This window comes from Panicum virgatum, chromosome 9N, assembly GCF_016808335.1.
Source record: "Panicum virgatum strain AP13 chromosome 9N, P.virgatum_v5, whole genome shotgun sequence".
NCBI classification, from domain to species: Eukaryota; Viridiplantae; Streptophyta; class Magnoliopsida; order Poales; family Poaceae; genus Panicum; species Panicum virgatum.
The window spans coordinates 56,827,096-56,851,672 of record NC_053153.1 but is presented as its reverse complement, the minus strand read 5'-3'; the positions used below and the strand labels follow the sequence as shown (position 1 = coordinate 56,851,672).

The 24,577-nt window shown below is 44.8% G+C and overlaps 3 protein-coding genes across 4 annotated transcripts; 1 reads left to right on the top strand and 2 right to left on the bottom strand.

The window, feature by feature from the left end:
* Positions 1-949: 949 nt before the first annotated feature.
* On the bottom strand, positions 950-5,172 carry LOC120687213 (plant UBX domain-containing protein 10-like). Its single transcript, XM_039969204.1, has 4 exons — positions 4,250-5,172; positions 2,080-2,250; positions 1,528-1,731; positions 950-1,329 (listed from the first exon to the last, which is right to left on the bottom strand). Exons 1-4 carry the CDS (start codon positions 5,045-5,047, stop codon positions 1,099-1,101), a joined length of 1,404 nt encoding a protein of 467 aa, XP_039825138.1. The 5' UTR covers positions 5,048-5,172; the 3' UTR covers positions 950-1,098.
* Positions 5,173-15,117: 9,945 nt separating this feature from the next.
* Positions 15,118-18,776, bottom strand: LOC120691255 (zinc finger HIT domain-containing protein 2-like). The gene is made up of 5 exons (XM_039974288.1): positions 18,522-18,776; positions 18,317-18,389; positions 17,120-17,273; positions 16,650-16,691; positions 15,118-16,169 (listed from the first exon to the last, which is right to left on the bottom strand). Exons 1-5 carry the CDS (start codon positions 18,617-18,619, stop codon positions 15,298-15,300), a joined length of 1,239 nt encoding a protein of 412 aa, XP_039830222.1. The 5' UTR covers positions 18,620-18,776; the 3' UTR covers positions 15,118-15,297.
* A 3,314-nt stretch (positions 18,777-22,090) lies between these two features.
* On the top strand, positions 22,091-24,401 carry LOC120690815. Of its 2 annotated transcripts, none has more exons than XM_039973645.1 (5): positions 22,091-22,480; positions 22,619-22,833; positions 23,447-23,545; positions 23,696-23,764; positions 23,864-24,184. In XM_039973645.1, the coding sequence occupies exons 1-5, from the start codon at positions 22,261-22,263 to the stop codon at positions 23,936-23,938; spliced, it is 678 nt and encodes a 225-aa protein (XP_039829579.1). In that variant the 5' UTR covers positions 22,091-22,260; the 3' UTR covers positions 23,939-24,184. The 2 variants fall into 2 exon arrangements, with proteins under 2 accessions (XP_039829579.1, XP_039829577.1); XM_039973643.1 differs by having other exon boundaries at positions 22,110-22,480; positions 23,696-23,769; positions 23,864-24,401.
* The last annotated feature ends 176 nt before the right edge of the window (positions 24,402-24,577 follow it).

Genomic DNA, 24,577 nt, shown 5'->3' with positions numbered 1-24,577 from the left:
AAATGGTGAAAACGAAAATGGTTGGATTCCTGACCGAATTCTCGGTTACCATTTTTCAGTCGGGAATTCCCGATTTTTCCCGCTTTCTTCCCGTATGGAAAATACTAAGCGACTTGAGCTGTCTTGGTCAGCTTTATAGCTTCCTCAGTGCACGCATGGATTAATTATAAGACAAGGTGGGACTAAATTGTAGTTCAGTGCGACGCTGCTGGCCTGCGTCTCAGCGCATGCAAAGCACAGCCTCGCGCGGGCATACGTGTGGCCTGTGGGCCAAGGCCTGCTAGGCCGCTAGCTGGTTAACCTTTTGCCCGCTGTTGTAGCGTGCTCGAATGCCCCTTTTTGCCACTGCCTACTGGCTAGAAATATGTATTAATCCCTTGCTAAAAATATTTGTTGGCTTGAATGCTCGATTCATTGATATTCCCGATTTGAATTACCGGTTCCCGACCGTTACCGTAAGATTCCCGATTGAATTATTCTGTTTCCGTAATCCTGTATATCCGATTCCGTTTCCCCGACCGGCGTTACCGTTCCCGTTCCCGTTCCCATAACCGAATAAAAAATATGAAAACAAAAATAGTTGTAGTATTTTCTCAACTGTTCCCGACCGTTTTCATCCCTACCCATCACGACTCCTGCGCTCCCTCCGCAGTGCCGCGGTCGCGTTGCTGCCGCCCTGCCGCGATTCCCTAGTCCGATCGTCCGGTGCCGTAAGACCTCCGCCCCCGACGTGCCGTTCCATCACGTCACCCCCGTGCGGCGCCTCACCGTCGATCCGCCGTTCCTGACGCGGCTCCACAGCCACCGCCCATCCAATGCCGCCACGCTGCGGCGATTCTCTACCCGACCGCGCGGCGCCGCGCGGAGCAATCATCTGTAGCTACAAACCTTTCAGTTTCGCATGGCACCTAGGGCTGATGAATGTAGTCGCTACTTTTAACAACTGATACATGGTGAAGGTGAATTTATTGAATAAACCGAGTACAAAAGAAGGATGCACCTGTGGTGTAATACATCTGGAAATCCTTAACTGTTGCTGAACAAATTGGAAAAAGGAGCACCTATACTTGCGAGTTTTGGTTTTCTGAACTTACAACATCATTGTTCTATCTCGATAAACAGGCTCGCCTGTGGATGCAAGCCTGCTTCTTCCAGCGTCAGGGAGTGCTTCTCTGGACCGTATGTGACCCGTGGGAAATTCGAAACTAGGCTGTACTTCTCTGCTTCCAAGCAATCCAAAGAATCAACGTAGTCATAGAGCGAAGTGATGGGGGCAGAGCTGTGGAATCTCCTCTCTTTGCGTTCTCCAGTCGGAAATCTTATGAGAACCTGCACATAATCAGAATGCTACCCATTAGTTTCACAGGAATTCGCATACATGAATACACTGCTACAGCTAGGAACACTCACTCCATTCAGAAAAATGCTTCAAGAACAGAATGACATCAAGGTGAGCATATTATCCTAGAGTAAGAGCTGAAAAAAGGTTGTCAAAAAAAAACTACTACTAAACAATGCTAAACATACCCGAGTAACGCCAGGCCCTTTATCAGGTTCAGCTCCAAGAGCCATGGCTTTCTCTTGCCTTCTCCTTGCAAGAGCAGCTTCCTTTTCAGCTGCTTCTTCGGCAGCCCTCGCTAGAGCTTCCTCTTCCTCTTTACGTTTTCTCTCAGCTTCTGCCGCCTCTCTTTCACGTCTTTCCAGTTCTTCTAGCCTTTCCTGTTCCCTGGCCTGGTAATTTGCAAAAAAAAAAAGAAAGTGTTACAAGAACTAACAGGCGAAAATCCTATACTAGCAGAAAATCAGGATCATGTTTCTACCCTCTGCCCAAGTTTGCACCATAATTGATGTATCATAGGATAGTATACAGTGGACAAATAAGACTTGAAGGTACAATTTCCTTCACCAGACAAAAATTGAAATGTTCTCACATACAAATAAGACAACCCACATAACCACCTTCCAGCCCACATTGTTGACCAACCCCACCATGCATTCCTTCAAAATATATAGAACATACTTTTCTACTATCTAATGTCAGTAATGTAATGTGCACAATTCCCGTATGGCTTAGGATACCTGGTCAGCTTCAAGTGCAGCTCTGTAGGCAGCATCTTGCTCTTCACGTAAACGCTGGTTATTTAGTCTCTCTTCAGCTTCAATCCTGGCAGCAACGAGTGATGTAGCACATTCTTCAACAACCCGTTGAAGAATTATTATCATCTCTTCAGGTGATTTAGGCCCTTCAACCTTTGGAAGATGAGTATAACATGCATAAGCAATACTGATCAACTCAACTTTTTTTTTTGACAGTTTTACTACCCCAATACAGATCAACTTGATGTGGTATAACATATGTATTCAGCAGTTTTACGAGCCAAATATATACCATACAGTCACACAAACATTACTAAACAATAGCAAGACCTCAAGCCTGAAAGCCTTGCCTCCATCAATCATTAGACTATTAGTGCTCAGTAGATGCTCTATTTCACTCAATTGAAATGTAAGGAGATCAATCTTTTGAAAAAATGATGTCAGCTTTATAATCTTCTCAAGCTTCAGAGGCATTAGCATTAGTACTTTGCAAATGCAGGAAAGGGGAACATAAGAATCTGAAATATGCCATAAAACTAGATATTTAGGCAGCACTGATTAAAATCATGGTTGATGGTTCTCATGGCATCGCCTAGGCGACAAGGCGCTTCCCTTGTTTTGGGCTAAGGCGTCGCCTTAGCCCGCCTAGGCGTCGCCTTAGCCCGCCTAGGCGGCTGGGCGGTGGTGACTCGCCACACATTGCCTTACCGCCGTAAGAACCATGATTAAAATCACACCAATGCTAACCAGATGTAGCATCAACCATTAGGGCTTGTTCGGTTTGGTGGGGATTGAAGAGAATTGGGAGGGATTATAGTGAAGCAACAATGCATAATCAGAAATCAGGTCCCTAAATTACAGGACATTCATTAATGTGCAAATAACGAAACTAATGGACTTATTTACCAGCAGTGCACAGTCTATTCAGCATTAGCTGCTTGGACCATGTGAATAGCATGAACCAGATTGGTTTTTTTTTCAAATATCAATTCAGTCATCTAGAGAAAATATATCACACATTAATTGCAATCAGATGCAAACTCATATAGTCAGTACCACATTAGCAATGCTTTGCTCAAATTCTTACAGTAGAAAATATCAGCAGATCAGCTTTTGTATCATGACTCTTGAGCAGTCGCAGCAAAAATACATAAGATTATCAGTTTATCACACAAAATTCCAACTTTTGGCAGTTATGGAATGGGTTTTGTCAGTTATCCACATTTAATACTCCTAATTAGTGGTCAAACGTTCGAAGTTACTTTAGCGCATGAAAAATTTTGGGAACTAAACAGGGCTTCATGAAATTAAACTGCGAACACTCCACAACAACATAGCCTTTTTTCCCAAGCAAGTTGGGGTAGGCAAACTGCGAACACTCCAAATCCTTAATTTAGTTATGGCAATTGGCAACATAAACACTTTGAAGACAATGTAGCAACACTATCGAGCAGGATAAAAATGGGGCGAAAACTATATTCCCTTGTCCGATTTAGATTTCAACTCCAGTTTAAAGTACCATTCCAAAACAAAAACACAGCCAAACATGCGATACATAGATAATTTTTTTGTGCAGATCACTTGATGACACATGCATACCTAGCTAAAGGTACAGAGTATAAAGTGTTCCTGTTCCCTACAAAGGGGAGCATTACTGTTGTTACAGCTGCTATCCCAAATAGGAATATAACATCTAGCTCAAGAAACTAAACTGCAAACACTCCAAATCCATAATTCAGTTATGGCAACAAGCAACATAAACACTTTCAAAACGATCTAACTACACTATATAGCAGGAGGCACAGTGATACTACGAGCAATCTAACTACACTATCACTAGCAGCAAGCAAGCAACAATCTCCTTTCTTACTATGAACAGCCTCGAATCCAAAAGCACAGTGATACTCTAATTCAGAAACTAAGAGATCTAAAGCATACAGCACGCCCATTCAAGACATTAACATCTAGCAACAATGGTAAGCACTGCCGATCTAAGTCCACTGGATCTAATGGTTTCACACACATACATTCATTATCATTGATGGATTAGAACCAAAAAATCAAAAATCTACCTAGCACAGCAGCTAAATCCAAACTAGATGAAAGTTTGAACTTATTTAGAGCACAAATAGGAGTCATGTCAACACCATACCTGCTGCAATAGCATGATTCTTTGGTTCGTAGAAGCCATGACCACAGCACAAAAGGGGAACCTCGACGCATTCAGGCTGTTACTCATCTTGAACCCTTCGGTCCTTCTGATGCTACCGCCCCACGCAACGAAGTTCTCATCTATGAAGGCCGCGACGGGCTCGGCGCAGAGGCAGCCCCCACAGAAGGCAGGGGTATCCGGGTGATCAGGAGAGTGGAGATACACGAACAGGAGCTTGAATTCCCGCTGCGCTCGCTGCAACGCGTCGGAGAACCCCTCGGCCACGAAGCGCGGGCCGCGGCCGGCGCCGAACTCGCGCTCGAACTCCGCGACGAATTCAGCCGCCTCGGCGGCGGACGGCGGCAGCTCGAGCAGGCGGTCGCCGCCGGCCTGCCCTGCGAGGCCGAGGAGGGAGAGGGAGCGGGACAGCACGCCCCCAGCGACCCAGGCGCCGAGGCGGAAGGTGCCGGCGACGAGGCCGACCCCTCCAGAGACCACGTAGAAGGGGAGCGTCACCAGCTTCCACGCGATCCCCGGCTGCTGCTGCTGCTGGGGCGCCGGCGGCATCGGCGGCGGGGGCGCGACGAACTCCGCATCTGCCAGCGGGGCGGACGGGCCCTGCTCGCGCGAGGACGTGGAGGCGGAGGCGGAGGGGGAGGAGGGGTTGGCGGTGATGGAGGACACGGCGACCTGCAGGTCCCAGTTGTGCGCGGCGAGGATCTCCGTGCAGAGGTCCGGGTCGGAGATGCCGGTGACGGCCTGGAAGTAGCTGACCTTGTCGTCGACGGTCTCGGCCATGGCCGCCGGCGGCGAGGGCTGGGCGGTGCTAGGGTTTCGGGATTGGGGACGCCGGTGGCGGTTAGGAAGTAGGGAGAGGCGAGAAGACGCGAGAGATGCAGTTGCGGGAGCCGGGACCGGGAGGGAGACGGGTCACTACCAGTTTTTTTTTTTCCGACCGGTTAACCCAAACCGCCGGCCACTGGTTCCGGTTTACCGGACCGGTTGGACCGGTAATCGGTGGAAATCGGTTAAATCTAAATTCAAATTCAAATAAATTCAAAAGATCCCGGGCAAGACCGGTTTACCGTCCGGTTTGGCCGGTATACCGGTGACTTGGACGGTCCGGTTCCTAGCGGCATACCGGCCGATTATTCCGGTTTACCGGCCGGTTTGGCCGGTATACCGGTGGTTTCGAGCATTTTTCCGACGCTTAAAAAATGGATCCCCGATGTGAAATAAAAGGAAATTTCGGCATTACCTATGCATGTTTTAATGTAAATGACCTTACCTAAACAATAATTTATAATCATGCATACAAATACAATAGTAATAAGCGTGCATACAAATACGGAGTCATACACATATACACATGAAATGAAAGTTCAACGTAGGAATGGGAAGACCCCCATTTGGGACGCGGTTTGGTATTCGGCGATGGACATTAAAGCGATACCTCGCACTCTAAGCAGCTCAGCCTTGTAGTGTTGCCAAGTTTGGCCCGTCCACACCGATGTTGTCTGCCATTTTTGAACTAACATAGTATAAAAATGGAGGTCTTCCCATTCGTACACTCATCTCGTCGGTGGCTGCATACTGATGTCAGGAATGTGGTAATGAAAAGATTGCCTGGAATCGCTGTATGTCAATAGAGTTTAAAAATAGACGACAACTCATGTGTGCTTACCTGGACCCACATACGTGCCTATGAACACGTCACCCAACCTCTCGTCCACCACCTCAACATACTCTTTTAGTGTGGAAATATTTGTTCCAAAGAAAGACTGCAACTCTTGTTTCATAGTCTGGTAGGCCATCACAACTTCGCACATGTTCGGCTTCTTGTCCTGATCAGCGAAGCGAAGGAACTTGTATATTGGTTGAACCGTGTCGCTGATATATTTCATTGCATCCCACCACTCCATACTTGAAAAATTTGCATGAGTATATCTACCTTCTTCGGTATTTGCCCATTTACTGTGTTGGAACTCAGTAGATGTCATCCACTGCATGAAACGATCACGTTTCCGATAGATGCTCTCTAGGAACATGTAGTTGGTTCCAAATCGAGTGGCATTTCACTTGACCAACTCACCACCAATTGCGTTCCTCATCATTGTATTCAACTGACCATGATTGTGTAACCAATTTGAAATTCGCTTACACTGCTTGATGATAACACCATGTTCAGGCCTTCGAGCTATATCCTTCTGCGAAGTGGACCTTCGAAACATCCTCTGCATAACATTCCCCCTCGTCGAACCCCTACCCCCTCCATGCTCATATGCACCTCCTCTCTGTTCAACCCCCCGTCGGAACTCTGCTTTCGCTCTCGATAGATCCATGGCACGCTGCACCTGAGCCTCCTCATCTTCTTCATCACCGGGATAGTTTCCCTCCGCTGCAGCCTTCTCCCGTCTCAACCTCTCTCGGGCCCGGTCAGCAGTTGCCTTCTTTGCCCTATCCAACTCACGCTGAAAGAAGTCCCGCACATCAGGTGGCATATTCCTGCAATGGACCACCTCCACCCCGCGGTGAACTAAATGTTGCTTCAATCTTGTTGCACCACCTCCTCCTTTCTGCGTACGACAATAGTTGCATCGTCAACCGGGATAAAGATTTTCACCATGTTTCCATACAACATCTCTATCTCTCCCAGACATTTTCTACCTGCATAAATGGACAACAAAAACATCTCAATCAGATAAATATAATCCTAAATCCTACACCTAAATCTTACATAAATCCTAAATTAGTACACCTAAATCTTACATAAAACCTATAACTTTTCAGCCATACACCTAAATGTAACCTAAATCCTAAAACAAATCATCTAATATTCTAAATCATACACCTAAATATGTCCTAATCAAGCATTCTACTCAAACAGGGTGTTCAGGTGGTGAAAAAGTTTGGGTTTGAATACTGTAGCACATTTCGTTGTTATTTGATAATTAATGTCTAATTATATATTAATTAACATTATTAGATTCATCTCATATGAATCAGTTAGACTATGTAATTAGTTATTTTTTAACTATATTTAATATTTCATACATGTGTCCAAAAATTCGATGTGACAGGTATTGTGTGAAAAAATTGAGAACTAAACGTTGCCTTAGTTCTCAAATTTTTTTTACACAGTGCATGTCAAATCAAGTTTTTGAACACAAATATGTAGTATTAAATACAGCTGGAAAAATAATTAATTATAAAGTTTAACTGATTCTTACGAGATAAATTTAATAATGTTAATTAATTCATAATTGGACATTAATTATCAAGTAACAATAAAACGTGCTATAGTATCCAAATTTAAAATTTTTCACCAACTAAACACCCCTTACTGCAACTGCACGGCGCGAACACGCGTGGGTTTTTCATCCCCTTTTTGACCCGAGAACGACGATGAAATTTCAGAGATATACTAAGGGCTTGTTTAGTTATTTATATGTAAAAATTTTGCAAAGGAATCTTGCTAATTTGAAGTACTAAATGAAGTCTATTTACAAAACTTTTTGCATAGATGGGTTGTAAATCGCGAGATGAATCTAATGTCGCTAATTAATCCATAATTAGCGGATGGTTACTGTAGCATCACTGTTGCTAATCATGAATTAAGTGGGCTCATTAGATTCGTCTCGCGATTTACAGCCCATCCATGCAAAAAGTTTTGTAAATAGATTTCATTTAGTACTCCATGCATATGTCAAAATATTCGATGCAATATTTTTTTTGTGTTTACGGGATTTACAGGTAAAGATCTAAATAGGGTATAAGCTGATTTCTTTCAAAAAAAGTATGAAAGCCGATTTGTTCATAAATATACTCCCTTTTGGACGAAAATCGATTTCGTAACGAAACACGATATATGGTTCTACTCCATTTGCTTGCTTCTGCTTTGCGACTGCGATCTCACATCCTACCGACAGTTGGCCGATTGCAACCGTCCGAAGCTCGTCACGAGTCATGACCTGCCGCATACCTGCCGTCTGCGATCGTGGCTCCTCTAGAGTCTACTCCGTAAAGATGAAAATCTAGCCCTGCAAATAAACGACGTGGTAATTGCCACAATATCTCTCGGTTTCAAAATGATGGACGAGACAAAAAGTTAAAAGGAAATATTTGCAGTGTTTGGAAGTCCTATGGATTTCAGGACAGGAGTGTTGACGCAATTCTGGTCACCACACAAAATCACTAGCACGCGCGGATCACAAACGATCCTCAACAGCGAAGTCCTGCGCAAGCCGGTCAGATCGGTTCTTCAGATCGGTCAGACCGTTTGAGGCAGAGACGCCGCGAAAACCTAAAACTACCGCTCCACACCAACGGCTACTTGATCAATTGTACCGACGCTCTTGAAATCATCGTCGGTTTAACCGGCCGGTGAGGCAAGCTCAGAAACCCCCGAAAAATGGAGTCTCTGGACAACTGCACCGATGTTCAATTTGAGCATCGCCGGTCTAACCGGTGCTGAACCCGAGCCTTAGCTTCTGGATCCGTTGCACTGATGATACATCTTTTCCATCGTCGGTTCATCTGGTGCACTCTGTTGACTTGGTCTCTACTGAGCCCATTGCACCGGTGAGTGTAATTTGCCTCACGTCGGTTTAACCGGTGAGTGCAAATTACCTCTGTCTTGGTCCTTTCGACCTGATTTCTTCGGAGTTTTGTATCTTTTCATCCCTTGTAGCTATAAGCCTGATAATGATCATCTTAACACATATATTAGTCCAAGTGTTGTGTGTGTCATCAATCGCCAAAACATTATATTGAAATAAGGCATGAGAGGCAATTTTCGCTACAATCTCCCCCTTTTTGGTGATTGATGACAACACAACCAAAGCAAGCAAGATGAATTGCAAGAATAAAAAATTGGTACCAAATTGAAAAGTTAGAAACTACTTAGCTTGCTCGGATGACATTTCAATGTTCATTTTAAAAGCCGCCGGCATTTGATTAGTCCATAGGACGAAATGCATCCGGCTTGATAGCAATTGTGAAACAATGGCTTGTGGCCAATGTAAGACAATTGTGTGGTTTGAACCATATGAGCAATGAAAATTTTTGTACCTTAGTCCATGGGATCATCAAATTGCACTTCTCCCCCCATATTGACTAAGTACCTCCCCCTATCACCATGCATCTTTTTGCATTGCATTTTCCATTCCTCCCCCTTGTTAATGGCATCATTTACTCCAAACTATTTGCTTGCTTTTAGGGTACATTTCTCCCCCTTTGTCATCAAACACCTAAAAACTTCATAACCACTAATAGCAAGGAGCATTAGTAGCAAAAGGAATTTACTAGTGATAGAGTGTTACACCCACTAAATTTGGCATATTTTCCTTTGTTTGAACAAGCTCCCCCCTTTTTCAAAGCTTGTGGCACTTCTCATCTTAACACCAATTGTGATGACAATTGTGACTTGTAAGGGTAGTGTTCAAAAGAAATTTGAACTCATGGAGATAGCTCTAGGTGACTACAACAAATAGCACTTGTAAAGCATATTAGTCACACAAACGTAAGTTATAGAGTTAGTTCCCCCTAAATGTGTGCATTAGTGTTTGAATCACTTTAAACAAATGTATGCACTTGTAATTCACATAACGGGGATTTAACTTCATAACTTGCTAATCAAGGCATCATAAGCAAGCAATTGATATCAAAAGCATTTTTACCATGAATATGAGAGATATCAAATTGCAAGATATGTTATGAAAGACATATGCCATGTGAGAGAATCAAATAAGCTCATGTAGTTTACAACAAGATATGAATAAGGCATGGATAACCTACCATGTGAAATTTCTAGGAAGGCATATCAAATGAAAGATATCAATAGTAAAGATAAGATCATGCAATCCTAGAGAGGCATTGAGCTACAATGATGCATGAAGGATATCAAATGAATTGAGATCATCCTTTTACCTTGCTCATTACCTCATATGTAGGGGAGGGGAATTTAGGTCACTAATCTTTAATCCATAACTTGGCTTTAGTTCAACTTTGCATGATGCATCCCTACTCATGCATCCCAAACCTTGTCAAACCTCCAAATTCCCCGTAGTGCTTGTTTGGCACCTAAGTTTTAGGGATCCAAACCTTTTGAGAGCCATCCATGGTATGAATAATATCCTTGGCACCAAATAGGCCGGTTCCATCCATATGTTCTCCATCCCATGACATGAGCTACCACCTTGTCATTCTTCTCCTTTTCAAGTATGTAGTGGTTGCTCTTTTGCTTGTTCTTGTGGGTGGGATTGGTGTACATGTATGACGCCTTCAAGTTTGGAGATGTGTTTTTCTTGATCTCTTTAGCCTTCTTGTGTCCTTTCTTGCTCTTGTTCAAGTTCTTGGGCTTGCCATTTTCTTTACCCTTTGCTTTGCCCTCTTTCTCCTTGCATTGGTAGGACTTGTGGCCTTCTTTGCAACACTTGAAGCAAGTCACGGGTTTTCCCTTCTCAAGCTTCTTCACGCCCGCGGAGGTGTTATCATGAGAAGGTTGGGCTTACTCTTGAGTGTACTTTCCTTTGAGCCACCTCAAGTCCGTATATAGCCTTTTCTACCTCTTGCTTGAGCTCATCATTCTCCTTGGCAATGATATCATCACATGTTTCTACAACCACATCCTCATTGCAAGGGGTTAGATCACAAGAGGTAGACGCATCTACCTTGACAATGGGCATAGCACAAGGAATATTGCAAGAAAATGATTTATCTGATGATGATTCACTTTTAGATTCAAGACTCTTATATTTCATTTTAAGCTCTTCATGCTCATTGTCTAATAAATTGTATTTGTTTAGCAAGTTCTCATATCTTGAGACAAATGAGGCATGAAGTTTTTCTTTTGCCTTAAGAGCTTTGATTTCTTTATTTTGTTTAGTGAGATGTTCTTGTTTATTATGGAGAAGTGTCATCATCTCACTAATTTCATCAGTTTCAACATCGGATTCATCATTGGAGGAGGAGTCATCACTTACATCGTTATTACCTTGTACCATGAGACACATGGGAGGTGGTGATGATCTCCGAGGGCGATGGGAGGTGGAGCTCTTACAATTTTTCTTGTGACTTGAGCTTTCACCACTTTTCTTGGGCTTGTAGATGGCGGAGAGAGCTTGAGATCTTGATTTATTCTTTTTCTTCGCCATCTTCTCCATCCCAACCGCACTCCCTCTAATGAGAGTTTTGTACCCAAGCTCAAAGAGCTCATGTACATGCTCGGCAATCTTGCGGTGATGGTATAGCACGGCCCTTGGATATTCTTCATCGCTTGAACTTGATTCATCATCACTCTCATCTTCTTCTTCTTCACTTGAGCTTGATGAGTCTTGTTGCCTTGGTTGATATTTGCATGAATGCTTGGCGGCAAGACTTTTGCGGCTTGAAGAAGAGGTGGACTCTTGCTCCTTCTTTGTCATTCCCATACTATACTCATGAGCAATAATTTGATTGATGACTTGGTTGGGTGTAAGCTTGACCAAGTCTTCCTTTTGCAAGAGTGTGTTGATGATGTCGTAGTCGGACTTGCGAAGGCTTCGGAGAATCTTGCGGTTGATTTCTTCATCTTTAAGTTGATTGAGACCTAAGGCATTGATTTCATTAACAAGTGTATTTAATTGTGAATACATGTCATGAGCATTTTCATTGGGAAGTTACATAAAGCTACTAAGCTCCTCGCCGAGAATATGATATTTTTGATTGACAACATCCTTTGTGCCCTCATGATTCTCGACAATTTGCTTCCATAGCTTATGAGCATTTTCATTAGCAAAAACACGATTAAAAACACTATCACATAACGAGGACAATAGAATTGATTTAGCAATGTCATCATATTGTCTCTCGGCCTTAGTCTCATTTTTCTTGCCTAATTCGGTTACATGCCAAACATCAAGCCCACGGGCTTGGAGATGTGCTTCATAAGCACTTTCCATCGAGGAAAACCCGTGCCATCGAAAAATGGAGCCCTATCGGTACTCATCCCTTCCCCGGACATGATACTCACTCGACGGTGAAGTCGACGGGTCTCCTACGAGCTTTCTCACAAATTTACCAATGGAATTGGCTAACCCTCGTAATAGGTGTGAGACCAGGCTCTGATACCAATTGTAAGGATCACCGGGGTGTCCAACCTTAGAGGGGGAGGGGGTGAATAGGGTTGCTAATTCGCTTTCTAACCTATGGCTCAAACTACTTGCATAAGATAAACCTAACACGTCCTACACATACTAGTTATGACTAAGGTTTATCTATACTACTCTCTACTTACCCCAAAAGACTTGCAACCTATAGCCAATCCCAATCAAACTAACTAGGAAAGTGAAGGCACGCAAGATAGAGTAAATGCGGAAATGTAATACGGTAAGTAAAGAGGTAAGGGCAAGAGGGATGCAAACTCATGAGTAGACACGGTCATGTAACGTGGTTCGGCTCAAACACCTACGTCCACGGGACACCGAGGCTCTTCCGATCACCGTCTTGTACTAGGCCACCAAGGCGCACTGGCAAGCAAAGGCAAGTGCCCACAAGACACCGAGTCTCGTGCACCGCCACCGTCTCTCTCGGTCACCTGGCCGAAATCCACTACGGAGCTTCTCCACCAAGGAGGGGGTCTCCTCTTCCCCCGTACAAAGTGTCGACACCGCTCCACACCAAGTCGGAGGGTCGTCGACGGGAATGCTTTGCTTGCCTCGGCAACACTTCTCTTAAGCTAGCTCTCTCAAGAACTAAGCCTATACAAGTGCACAAAGCACTCTCTCAAAGCTTCTCACAAGTTAGATATGACACTAAGATTTGCTAGGATGGTTGGAGATGATGATTTGCTTGGGCAACACTTCCTTCAACCTTTTTGGCGTCCAACCATATGCAGCAACCGGCCTTGGGGGGTATATATATAGCCCACACACCCCAAAAGAGCCGTTGGGAAAGGCTGACAGAATTCCTGAATGCCGGTTGATCCGACGCTCCAGTTTTGTCATCACCGGTTCAACCGGTGAATGCTTTTTCCCATCTACTAGCCGTTACTGCTCCAACGGCTACTTGATCAATTGTACCGACGCTCTTGAAATCATCATCGGTTTAACCGGTGAGTGCAAGCTCAGAAACTCCCGAAAAATGGAGTATCTGGACAACTGCACCGACGCTCAATTTGAGCATCGCCGGTCTAACCGGTGCTGAACCCTAGCCTTAGCTTCTGGACCTGTTGCACCGATGATACATCTTTTCCCATCGTCGGTTTCATCCGGTGCACTCTGTTGACTTGGTCTCTACTGAGCCCATTGCACCGGTGAGTGTAATTTGCCTCACGTCGGTTTAACCGGTGAGTGCAAATTACCTCTGTCTTGGTCCTTTCGACCTGATTTTTTTAGGGTTTTGTATCTTTTCATCCCTTGGACCTATAAGCCTGATAATGATCATCGTAACACATATATTAGTCCAAGTGTTGTGTGTGTCATCAATCGCCAAAACATTATATTGAAATATGGCATGAGAGGCCATTTTCGCTACAGTCGGGCTGGCCACCGTCACACCGGTCTGACCGGTCAGTAGGACCGGTCTGACCGGTTCGGCCATGTTTGGCAGGGCTGAATGTGGTGGCGGTGACTGTCCAGCAAAATAGTTCGGCGGCATACTATTTAATGGTTGTGATATAAATGCAGATGCTGCCGATGAACTAGGGTTAAGGGTTTCAATAGAATGACTATGATCCAAGACTTCTTCCTCACCCAAACCTCGCACTTGATCGACAAGATTGCGCAATAGATCATTTGTACGGTCGCATGAATCAACAATCCTATCTCCTATGATGGACAGGAATTGTTCAACCAAATCAGGAGACGGAGTGCTTACTTCGCTTGTCGCTGTAGATGGGAACGTCGGCATGATGAATTCTTCCTTCTTGATCACGCCTTGCCGAGTCCTCTTGTAACATGCAAGCAATCTCCTCGTGGCCTCTTCTTGCTCCATCCTGAGCTGGGTCTCGAATTGCTTGCAGCGCTCCTCAGGTATGTCGTCGTACTCAACATCGATGATGTCCTCGGGGTCGATCTCAGATGCATCTATAATATCATCGACCATGGCTGCCGATAAAGATTTCTTCTACCCAGCGGAGTCGCCAAAATATGTTGACGCAATTCTGGTCAACACACAAAAGCACAAGCACGCGCGGATCGCAAACGATCCCCACTAGCGAAGTCCTGCGCAAGCCGGTCAGACCGCTTGAGATAGAGACGCCGCGAAAACCTAAAACCACGAGCTCGGGAGGGACCCCGTCGGAGCTCGCAGATCTAGGGTTGTCCTGGAGTCGGCAGGCCACCCAGAACGCCCTTGAACGCCGTAGAGACGAGCGAAGAACAGCAAGGGGTTGGAAAAGCTAGGGTTTGGAGATGAAAAAGTAAAGGATAAATTTGTTAATTCGATTGGGGTTACCTCAATCGGCCGTGACCCTTCATATATATAGGGTGGGGAGGTCTGTACCCGTTAGGAGTTGTAACCCTAATAAATCTCGTGTCAAAATACAACTCCTAACTCGGATTGGCTGTTTCAGACCGGTCTGACCGTCAGACCGGGGTGCAGGTCTTCCGGGAGGCAACTCTCTCATCCGGACTCCGAATTGGACGATCTATATATGCATTTCGATCGTCTCAACGAGATCAACGCAATGGTACAATCCAATTGACATTTTGACAATGTTACCCAAACCGGTCTGACCGGTTTATAGGACCGGTCTGACCGGTTCGCCCAAATTGACCAGCAAACTCGGTATTTGCCAATTTTGGATGTCAACAAGGAGCATCTCCAACACTGGGATTAAGCTCAGCCCGCATCTTTACACAGGAACAAGCATCATTGCGAACAAAAGAAAACTTAATGCATTGGTTAGGATCACTTTAAACAGGATGTCAGATATGTATACAAATTCCTTCAACAAAATTAGAGTGTATGCACAAACCACCGCATTACAAGGGGAACTCGTTGGATGGATTCAGCCTGCGAGATACGAAGGGTACACAGCGTTGCAATCTAGCAGTAAATCCACATGCCTACAGCTCCTCGATAAGAACCTTGGGTTGCTGCTTGCTCTTTATTTCGGCCTTCCGATTCCTAGTGCCCAACTCCTCGAGAGATACTTTCTGTACTTCGACGATGCGAGCTAAAGACGGCCAAGCCTCTTCCGGCTGCTCATGGACCCAACAAGTCATGAAGAATAGCTTCCTAGCTGCACCACGAAGCTTCGAAGAGCTCTGCGTGCTCTCCATCTTGCCCACTTTCTCCGCCTTGAGCATGCTCTTACCAGCTTCAATGAGTCGATGGAAGTCACTTAGCGCGCAGACAAGCACGTTGTGTCCCAAGGACAGAATGGAGACGATATCATCCAGAAGCCCGATAGCAAACCTGAAACCCCCCGTGTGCCTGTAAGCAGGTGAGCATGTCTCCTCTATGCAAGCCCTCAGTGCTTCAGGTACTGTCTCAGGCTTAGCGTCCTCCCCCATGACTTTAGACATTGACAGGGCAACAGTGCAAGCACCCAATGGATCAGAGTGCCAATCACCGTTGTAGAGCCGAAGTGTGAAGCAGTAACTGTACAAAATGTCGACCAAGTGAACGGCAAGCAGAGGCGATGGCTCTGCCCTTGTTAGCTGTTTCAGCGCTGGGAGAGGAGCTTCTGGCCCTTCTGGGATTTCATTGATGCTAGGCTCTTGGTCAGTCATCGGACCTGATGTGGCAGTGTCTTCTTCCCTCACTTGTCTGACAAGCTGGCTTCCATCAGGGCTAAGGGTTATCATTCTAGCAGACGGCTTTTTCCACCATGGTGTCCATGGTTCAATCATCTTGCTGAGTTCACCTGAGGCCAGAGCTTGTCGAAATCGTTTGACTTCATCATCAGAGAGATCTTCGATCTTTATTTCTTCCCCTGTATGGTAGAAAGAAAAGAGAAGTACTTGCCCAATAAGAGACCCATAAAAAAAACTTGGCGTACATAGCAACATTTAATGCTTCTAACACACATTGCAGCCTAAAATGATAAGGGCATAAGTATCACCAAATATGTGGATGGAAAAATGAGTAAAATGAACATAACATGGATACTGCTATACTGCATTCTAGAAACATAAATCATGAAACCAATGGACAGAAGGAAATATCAGAACAAATAACTAAGTTACCACCAAACACCATCATTCGAACCTAATTAATTATCAAGGAAAATTCAACAGGTTAATGTTGAATTTGCAACTAAAATTCATTACAATGACTAAGAACAAGGTAAGATTGTTTAAACTTTAAAGAACACCAACAGTTTCACAAATACTAAAGAACCTACTATATTACTAGGAGAGCCTACTGTGTTTTCACATTTAGAACAGCACGAAAAGTACTAAACATAACATACCAGACATGACTTTTTGAATAAGCTCCTCCGATAACATTGACTCTGCAGGACACAAAAGTTTAACATGGCAAAATAAATCTCACTGGTTTAAGATAGCAATATGCACGACCAACAATGTACAAGATGACAAATGATCTGTCCATAATTACCAACAGGAAATAAATTCAGAACAGACAAGTCATTGTAACTTAATAACAAGCTATAACCAGGTAAACTGATGTACAAACCATGATTGCAGCATACTGTGCATGGAGAAATTCAAAGTTTTAGTATCCTCCTTAGCAGTGATTGTAATAGAAAAGGTTGCAATGATGCAAACCTCTAGTATTTTGTATATAGAAGAAGATAGAACAACGCCATACGCAGAGGCACATAGAAAAGGCTACAATTATGTGAACCTCTAGTATTTTATTTTTATATAGAAAAAGAAGACAGAACAATGGCATACGCACATAGCACACAAAACATACCATCTTCACCATCGGACTCCATCTCTTCTTCCAAGTGGAGCCGCTTAAGGATATCTAGCATCTTTTTCTTTGATTCATCTTCAGGTTGCATCTGCTTAAGCTCATCCATAACATTCTCACGCATGAAGGATTCAGTGCATTGAAGGCTATGCGCCTGTGACACAAGAACTGATAAAATTATTGGAAGTCAAGAAAAGAAGGCTCTGCAGTGCAAAATTAGCTCCAATCACTGCAAACACCAATATTCCTTCCCATATGCGAGCATTGAAAAGAAGGCACACAAACTTGACAGCTTCAATGAACAAAAAGCATGTCTCAGTCTCTTGGTTTCGAACAGTACATTAGAACCCAGCACAAGCAGTTGCATAAATTGGAAGCTTGTTTTGCATGAACAAACAAATATTTTCTTTCAAAAACTGATTGGAAATCTCAAACAGACATATTGATCCAGTCAGGCCCGCAATTAGACCTCCGATGAGCTTTTACAACTTGATGTCACTTGAGATGTTAGCTGATCCAAAGATTGTGTTCTAACGCACCAAAATAACCCAACTGTAGGATACGAGTAGAGATTCACTAAGGGAACACAGAAATTGGAAACTATGATGTATAAACTTCTTTTAACACTTTTGGATTGGTCTTTTAGTCCTTCAATCTAGTAAATTCATATTATTAAATTCCAGCACAGCAAAGCAGCGTTTCAGCTTCTAGCCTTCTACCATGATTTTCATTAAACAGTGGAATCGGGATTCGTTGTGGCCATTGGTCTAGTAGAGCACCAAATAGATATGGCAAACAGGGGCGGAGCTACACATATTCATTGATGTCAGCTGACATTGATGATTTTGTGCAAAATCAATGAGGAATCACTGTTTTGCACTGCTAATGTGTGGAGCTGACAACACTGTGACATACTTCGACTGCTGGCTCCAACCCTGACGGCAAAGCTAATAATTCCCCTGCAGGTAGCGTGAATCACAAGGAAATTGTAGTGTATGTCATTGATAATTATCTGTCAGAGCCTGTCTTGTCTAGAAGCTTTCAAAATCACTGTGGCAATTCGACGAACACATTGTGGCGGCGTCAGCAGAAGGCAACCCGGGTACACAAGCATCACGAGAGAGAAATCAGAACGCTATCCTACAATCCCAGCGAGGACGCGAAGCAGATCAGACGAGAACCAAAAGGAGGCCGCACCTTGTAGCACGGGAGCGAGCAGTACCGGGAGTTGCAGCGGGGGCAGGTGTACTGCGCGAACTGCTTCTGGCACCTGCAAGCGAGCGACACACAAAGGCACGCGTTAGCACTCGCAGGCAGTTGCCACCAGCCGCCGTGGACCCCGACGCTTCACGGCAGCAGGAAAGGAGGAAGCGTATCTGCGTATGGGGGAGGCGAGGCTCACACGCGACAGATGACCCTGGTATCGGCGAAGGAGGAGGCGGACGGCGAGGACGAGGACCCGGCGGCCGCTGGGTCGGAGACCACGACGTCCCTCTCCATCGCCGCGCGCACGCGATGCCTCTGCTCTTGCGCTTCTCACTCGATCTCTCTCGATTACAGGCGGCGCTCGCTTTGCTTTGCTTCTCCCCCGGCATGCCGCGAGCGGGTGGCGGAGGCCGGAGGGGCAGCGAGCTTTCTCGATTGCTCGGCGGTGATGGGAACACCGTGTGCTGGGCCTATTTGGAGAAGGCCGAACAGTATACCAATTTTTTTTAGGCTTTGGGCTGAATGCGAGTCAGCGAGTGGGCTGATTCCCAAGCAAGCTGGTGAAATTTTTTTGAAACGCCCACACTGTTGTTGTGGACCATGCGAAATAGCCTGGCCCGACTGACCCCTTGTTTAACAAGATGCAGAATTCAAAATTCCAAAACTATCACATCGAATGAGAATTTTATATGTATGAAATATTAAATTTAGATAAAATAAAAAAACTAATTATATAGTTTGCTTGTAAGTTATGAGAAGAATCTAATGAGTCTAATTAGACCATGATTAGGCATTAAATTACTACAGTAATTGCTACAGTAACATATGCTAATGACGAATTAATTAGCTCATTAGATTCGTCTCGCAATTTATGGACTAAATCTGTAATTAATTTTATGATTAGTCTATATTTAATACTTTAAATGTGAAAAGATTCTCTTTTAAAAAATTTACGAGATGCATCTAAACGAGGGCTGACCAGTCGTCGGTTTCTCAAAATTAAAAAAAGAACAAAGAGAGACTGACGCTGACCACGCTGCCTCTTGGGCTTTGGCAGCTGCCATTCTCCTCTTCATCAACGGATACAAGAACGAAAAAGTTCCCTCTCAAAACAAAAAGAAAGAAAAAGTTGACTCACTAAATAGAAGAGAGAAAACCAACTCATGAAGAATAATCTGTGCAACCACCATCGAGATCAGGTTTATCTATTGTGTCCTTAACCAAGAATTACAAGATGGCAGTGAAGAAAGATGCCAAGCCAAGATAAGGATGGAGAAAACCTGCCGAGGGTTATCTGATGATGAACATAGATGCGCCCTATGATGAGAATAGGGGTTGTGACAGTACATGTTATTAGAGATAGTTCGGGAGGCATGGTTGCAGCATCAAATACATTTATCTCATACCTAGTGGATTTGCCGATGGCGAAAGCGTTTGCTCTCAAGGAGGGCCTGATGCAGTGATGCTTGCTCAATATATTGGAGATAACCAGTTGATTATCCAAACTGACTATATGGAAGTTGTTGAAATTATGAAGAATGAAGACTTTACTGTGAATTCAGTTGCCGCAATATGTGATGAATATACTACAGCTTGGAGTGGGTTCGAGAAGATCTTCATTGAGCACTTATGTAGGGAAGTAAATCAAGTGGTACATGAGCTAGCTAGGCAAGCTATGATTACTAGAGGAATTGTATCTATGATGATGATCCCCCGAGTTTTATTGCCCAGTTCTTATCTAGTGATGTAACTATTTTTCATCAACAAAGTTTGCCTAAGAGCTTTTATCCAGAAAAAAACACAGAGAAAAATGTTGCCATGCTCCAAGGTCCACGCCCCCGAGCCACTCCGCATTCTGCGACTGAAGAACTGAAGCAGCACGCTGCTGCACCGGTGCGCGCGTACGTTCGCCATGGACCGGACACAGGTCGAGCGCTCGAGACACAGCTATCGGCACACTCAACCCTGGGGCTAAATGCGGAGTGGACTGGACCGTACGTTTTTTATTACAAAACTAACTGCAGAATTTTGGGGTTAAATTGCGAGACGAATCTAATAAAGTATATTAATATATAATTAGCGGATGGTTAATGTAGCACCACTGTAGCAAATTATAGATTAATTAGGCTCATTAGATTCTTCTCGCAAATTAGCACACATCTGTTAAAAAGATTTTATAAATAAATTTTATTTAATATTCTTAAATAATAAGATTCTTTTTGATGTGATAGAAGCAAGAAAAACTGATGGAAACAAAAGGCCTACTGCTCGTACGTGCTCGTGCCGTCTACAGTCGTCTGCAGGACTGCAGCTACAGACTCTACAGAGTAGCGCCGTAGCGGTAGCTGCAGACGGCGCGGGTAGTTGAGAGCTTGCTCCAGACGAGTGCACCGACAGGCGAAGGTCCGGCGCGGCACGCCGCTTTGAAAGCACGCGCCGCGCGGGTGCGCTGAGGACGGAAGACGCGGAACGGAATACCGAACACGTGACGTACAGCGGTGCGTAAAGGCGCCTCGCCTACGCGGACGCGGCTACGGACCTACGCCTAGCTGGTTCAACAGTTTGTAGAGAGGACAATCTCTACGTACGCTGGCTAGTGAGCTTTGCTCAGGGCCAACAGGAGCTTCTACAATCTTGCGACGGGAGCTCGGGGTATAATCACCGTGGTCGGCTTGGAGCTACAGCAACACTGTAGCTACAGTACCCTCATGTTATGCCTTCCCGTAGGTCGGTGAGCATGTACAATAATCATCCACTATAGTAATCATCTGCTACAGTACATCCGCTACATTATATATTCTCTCTCAAAATCATCTGCTACATTGAATTAGCCAGCCAAACAGGGTGAATGCCAATGGTGTCAGTGAGATGCATTAGTTTACCGAGATCTTGTTTAGATGCAAAATTCAAAATTTCAAAACTATCACATCGAATGTGTACGGCAAATGCATGTAGTATTAAATTTAGACGAAATAAAAAACTATTTGCATAATTTGCTTGTAAATTACAAGACGAATCTAATGAGTCTAATTAGGCACTAAATTGCTACAGTAACACATTCTCTAATGATGGATTAATTAGGTTCATTAGATTCATCTCGTAGTTTACAGATGGAATCTATAATCTATTTTGTAATTAGTTCATGTTTAAAACTTCAAATATGTGCCGACATATCCGATGTGATATTTACGGGGTAAAATTTTTGCATCTGGCCTTGTTTAGATGCTCCATGTAAAGTTTTTGAAATGAAATCTTTGCACATTTGAAGTATTAAATATAGACTAATCGCAAAACTAATTACAGAACTCGTCTGTAAACTACGAGACAAATATATTAAGATTAATTAATCTGTAGCACATACTTACTGTAGCAATTTATTGTCTAATTTGGCTCATTATATTCGGCTCGTAATTTACAAGCAAACCATGTAATTAGTTTTTTATTTGTCTAGATTTAATACTACATCCATATGTCCTAAGATAGTTTTGAAATTTTGAATTTTGTATCTAAACCAGAGCTAAAACCCAAGACAATGCGTCAGTCTCACTCTCACGTGAACCGTGTGTTCAGACTTAAGCTGTCGGTTTGGTTGTAAAACCCATGCCATGTGTGTTCACTTGATCACTTCAGACTTCAGAATTGCAGACTACCGCAGCGACCGTGCGGTGCGGAGGTGGGACCCGGGGATCCCCGACGATTAGACGGGCCATCCGACCCCACACCAGGAGAAGCAAAGCGCAAGCACGCGCGCGCCCACGACCGCGACACGGGATCGTCCCGCCCCGCATCGAACCCAGCCCAGCCGAGGCGCGAGCCCCTGCCGCGCCGCAGACGCCGCGAGAATTTAACGAGACTGGCGCCGCGCCTCGCGGACGCGGAGGAGAAGCCAGTAGTGAGTGACCCGCGGCGGTGGCCACGGCTTGGGGCCGCGCGAGATGCCGGGGGCGGAGGCGGGGGCGCGGCGGCCGACGGCGTCCGAGCGGCGGCGCATGTACCGCGACCTGGCGCTGTCGCTGCGGTGCGGCCTCCGCGACGCGGCCGCGGGGCTCTCCTTCCTGCGCCTGCGAGGCCTCCGCGCGCTCCTCCGCGCCCTCCGCTCCGCCGACGCCGACCTCGGCCTCTTCCGCGACTCCCAGGCCATCCGCGACCTCCAAGGTCTAAATAATTGTCTTGTCATCAGCTCGTCACGGATGCTCCTCTCGTCTCGACTCTGCCTTCCTTTCTCTGCCGGACCAATCGTCGGCCACGCCTGCGTGCGAGCGGAACTGACCTGAGCACGTGTGCTGCGCGCAGTGGTCCCGGTGCTGTTCGAGCACAGCCTGCGCAAGGCGAGCGGCGGCGACGCGGTGGTCACGGTGGCGCAGGTGCTGGGCATGGAGCCCGCCGCCGCCAGGCTCAGGAACCCCGCCACGGACTCCGAGGTCGTGCTCGCGCTCAGGGTGCTCCAAGGCTGCTGCCTCCTCTGCCAGCCCTGCGCCGCCGCGGCGCACCGCTACAACGCCGTCAAGGTACGTAGGGGCCGGCCTCACGATCGTGCATCTTGCGTCCATCTTGGCAAGTACTGTATTGCATCATTGATTCATTGTTCATTAAGAGTTGTTCAGACATTGCATTGCCCAGTGGCAGTGCTCATTCATCAGGTCTGTCCTGCCTGTTAGTTGGGAAATTCTTATCGCATAGTGTCGTAGGAATGTTCGCAGTACATGGAGTACTGGAGCTACAGTTGGTGTGAGTTGGAGATGAACAGTGGGACAAGTTCTCCGTATGTGGGTCGAACACATCAGGTCCATGTCCCACGGTTTCTAGTGCCTAAGTCTGGACCACAAGGATCCCGTAGTCCTGGCCCATAGGGAAGTACTTCAGGCACAAGACGTTCACTTCAAGTTTACTGAGTTATAGTTCCTTGAGGCGAAATACCGAGCTAGTTTGCTGTTACTTGGGTAGGGATTAGTTCATGTGCCGCTACGAAGAGAAGTCATGTTCTTGCCATAACCAGGAGATGCAATGCTAGAACTGGTTTTGGATTCCTTGCACACCAGGGTTATGCGATTTGGTTGCTAGCTCTGGTGCTCATTCTATCTGGATAGCGGATACTGCATTAATTGTGCTTATTATTGTCAGGTGGTTCTGGACATACTGATGACTCGGGGTATCCTTGAGCAAAGAGCATGTTTGGACACTCTTTTAGCATTGCTGGTGGATTGTTCCGAAAATCAAATGGTAAGATCTGCCTCTGGGAAGTGGAAAACCCTTCTTATGTTCTTTCTTCAATCTTCTTACCAAAGGGAAACATCTTTCAGCAGCTTCCATGCACAATGCTGAACATTTCTGTCTGTATCGCTCTTAGATCTCTTACTGTTCTCTTGCTAGGATTTTAAGGAACAATATGGGCTAAATAAAATCGCGGATATTGTTAAAGATTCAGACAGGGATGACCATGTAAGGTCTGTCCATACTCCATAGCCCAGACACATTCCATTGAGACTAACATCTTTATCACCAATAAAATGTTTGCCTCGTTTCTTTTTCCTTTTTCAGGTTAAAATGTTCAGAGTTTCTGCTTCTTTACTCTGGAAATGCAAAAGAAAATTGTGGTGTGGCTTTCAAGTCTAATATACAAGAGGATCTGAAAAAACTCTTTGGAGAAAAATGTGCATCATTTATCTGTTCAATGAACCTGTTCAGCTCAGCTCTAGATTCACAAGTGAGGCAATCTGAGCTGAGCTTTCTTGCAAAGCAGGTGTTGGATTACATGCAGCCATACTGAAGAGGATTATCAGAATGCTATTGCCTCCACATAAATGCAGTGCAGCCAAACTAAAGAGGACCATCACTATGCTATTGCCTCCATATATATGCAGTAATTCAGTAGTCGGAAATGGAGTTTCAGTACTTGAAAATCTATATTTCCTAGCATTAATTTGGTTAGTTATTACTGGTGTTACTATATCACCTAAATTCCGAGGTTTCATCTTGGTTTAAAACCATTGTACAGTGTAAAAGGGAAAATGCATCAAGTTAACAATTTTGTATTGTTCATGGGCACAATGCACATATCAGTTTATTTCTATTCTTCCAAGTCTCGTACCAAAAAGTCTTTATTCTTTATAGTTGACAGTCGATACCCACCTTAAATTCTCAGTATTTCATGATCAATGCACGATCCTGTAATCAACTTGCCTATTACATTGAAAGGAGAGAGTGCCAATCAGTTTCAAATGCTAAATATATTTTTAGAAACAAAAATATAAG

Coding starts and splice junctions, on each gene's coding strand:
- LOC120687213 (XM_039969204.1), bottom strand. CDS start 5,047: ATGGCCGAGACCGTCGACGACAAGGTCAGCTACTTCCAGGCCGTCACC. Junction 2,251..4,249: donor GAATCATGCTATTGCAGCAG/GTATGGTGTTGA, acceptor CATCTTCCAAAG/GTTGAAGGGCCTAAATCACC. Junction 1,330..1,527: donor AAGGGCCTGGCGTTACTCGG/GTATGTTTAGCA, acceptor GATTATGTGCAG/GTTCTCATAAGATTTCCGAC.
- LOC120691255 (XM_039974288.1), bottom strand. CDS start 18,619: ATGGAGAGGGACGTCGTGGTCTCCGACCCAGCGGCCGCCGGGTCCTCG. Junction 18,390..18,521: donor ACCAGGGTCATCTGTCGCGT/GTGAGCCTCGCC, acceptor GCTCGCTTGCAG/GTGCCAGAAGCAGTTCGCGC. Junction 16,170..16,649: donor TATTCAAAAAGTCATGTCTG/GTATGTTATGTT, acceptor TCTACCATACAG/GGGAAGAAATAAAGATCGAA.
- LOC120690815 (XM_039973643.1), top strand. CDS start 22,261: ATGCCGGGGGCGGAGGCGGGGGCGCGGCGGCCGACGGCGTCCGAGCGG. Junction 22,834..23,446: donor ACCGCTACAACGCCGTCAAG/GTACGTAGGGGC, acceptor TATTATTGTCAG/GTGGTTCTGGACATACTGAT. Junction 23,770..23,863: donor GACAGGGATGACCATGTAAG/GTCTGTCCATAC, acceptor TTCCTTTTTCAG/GTTAAAATGTTCAGAGTTTC.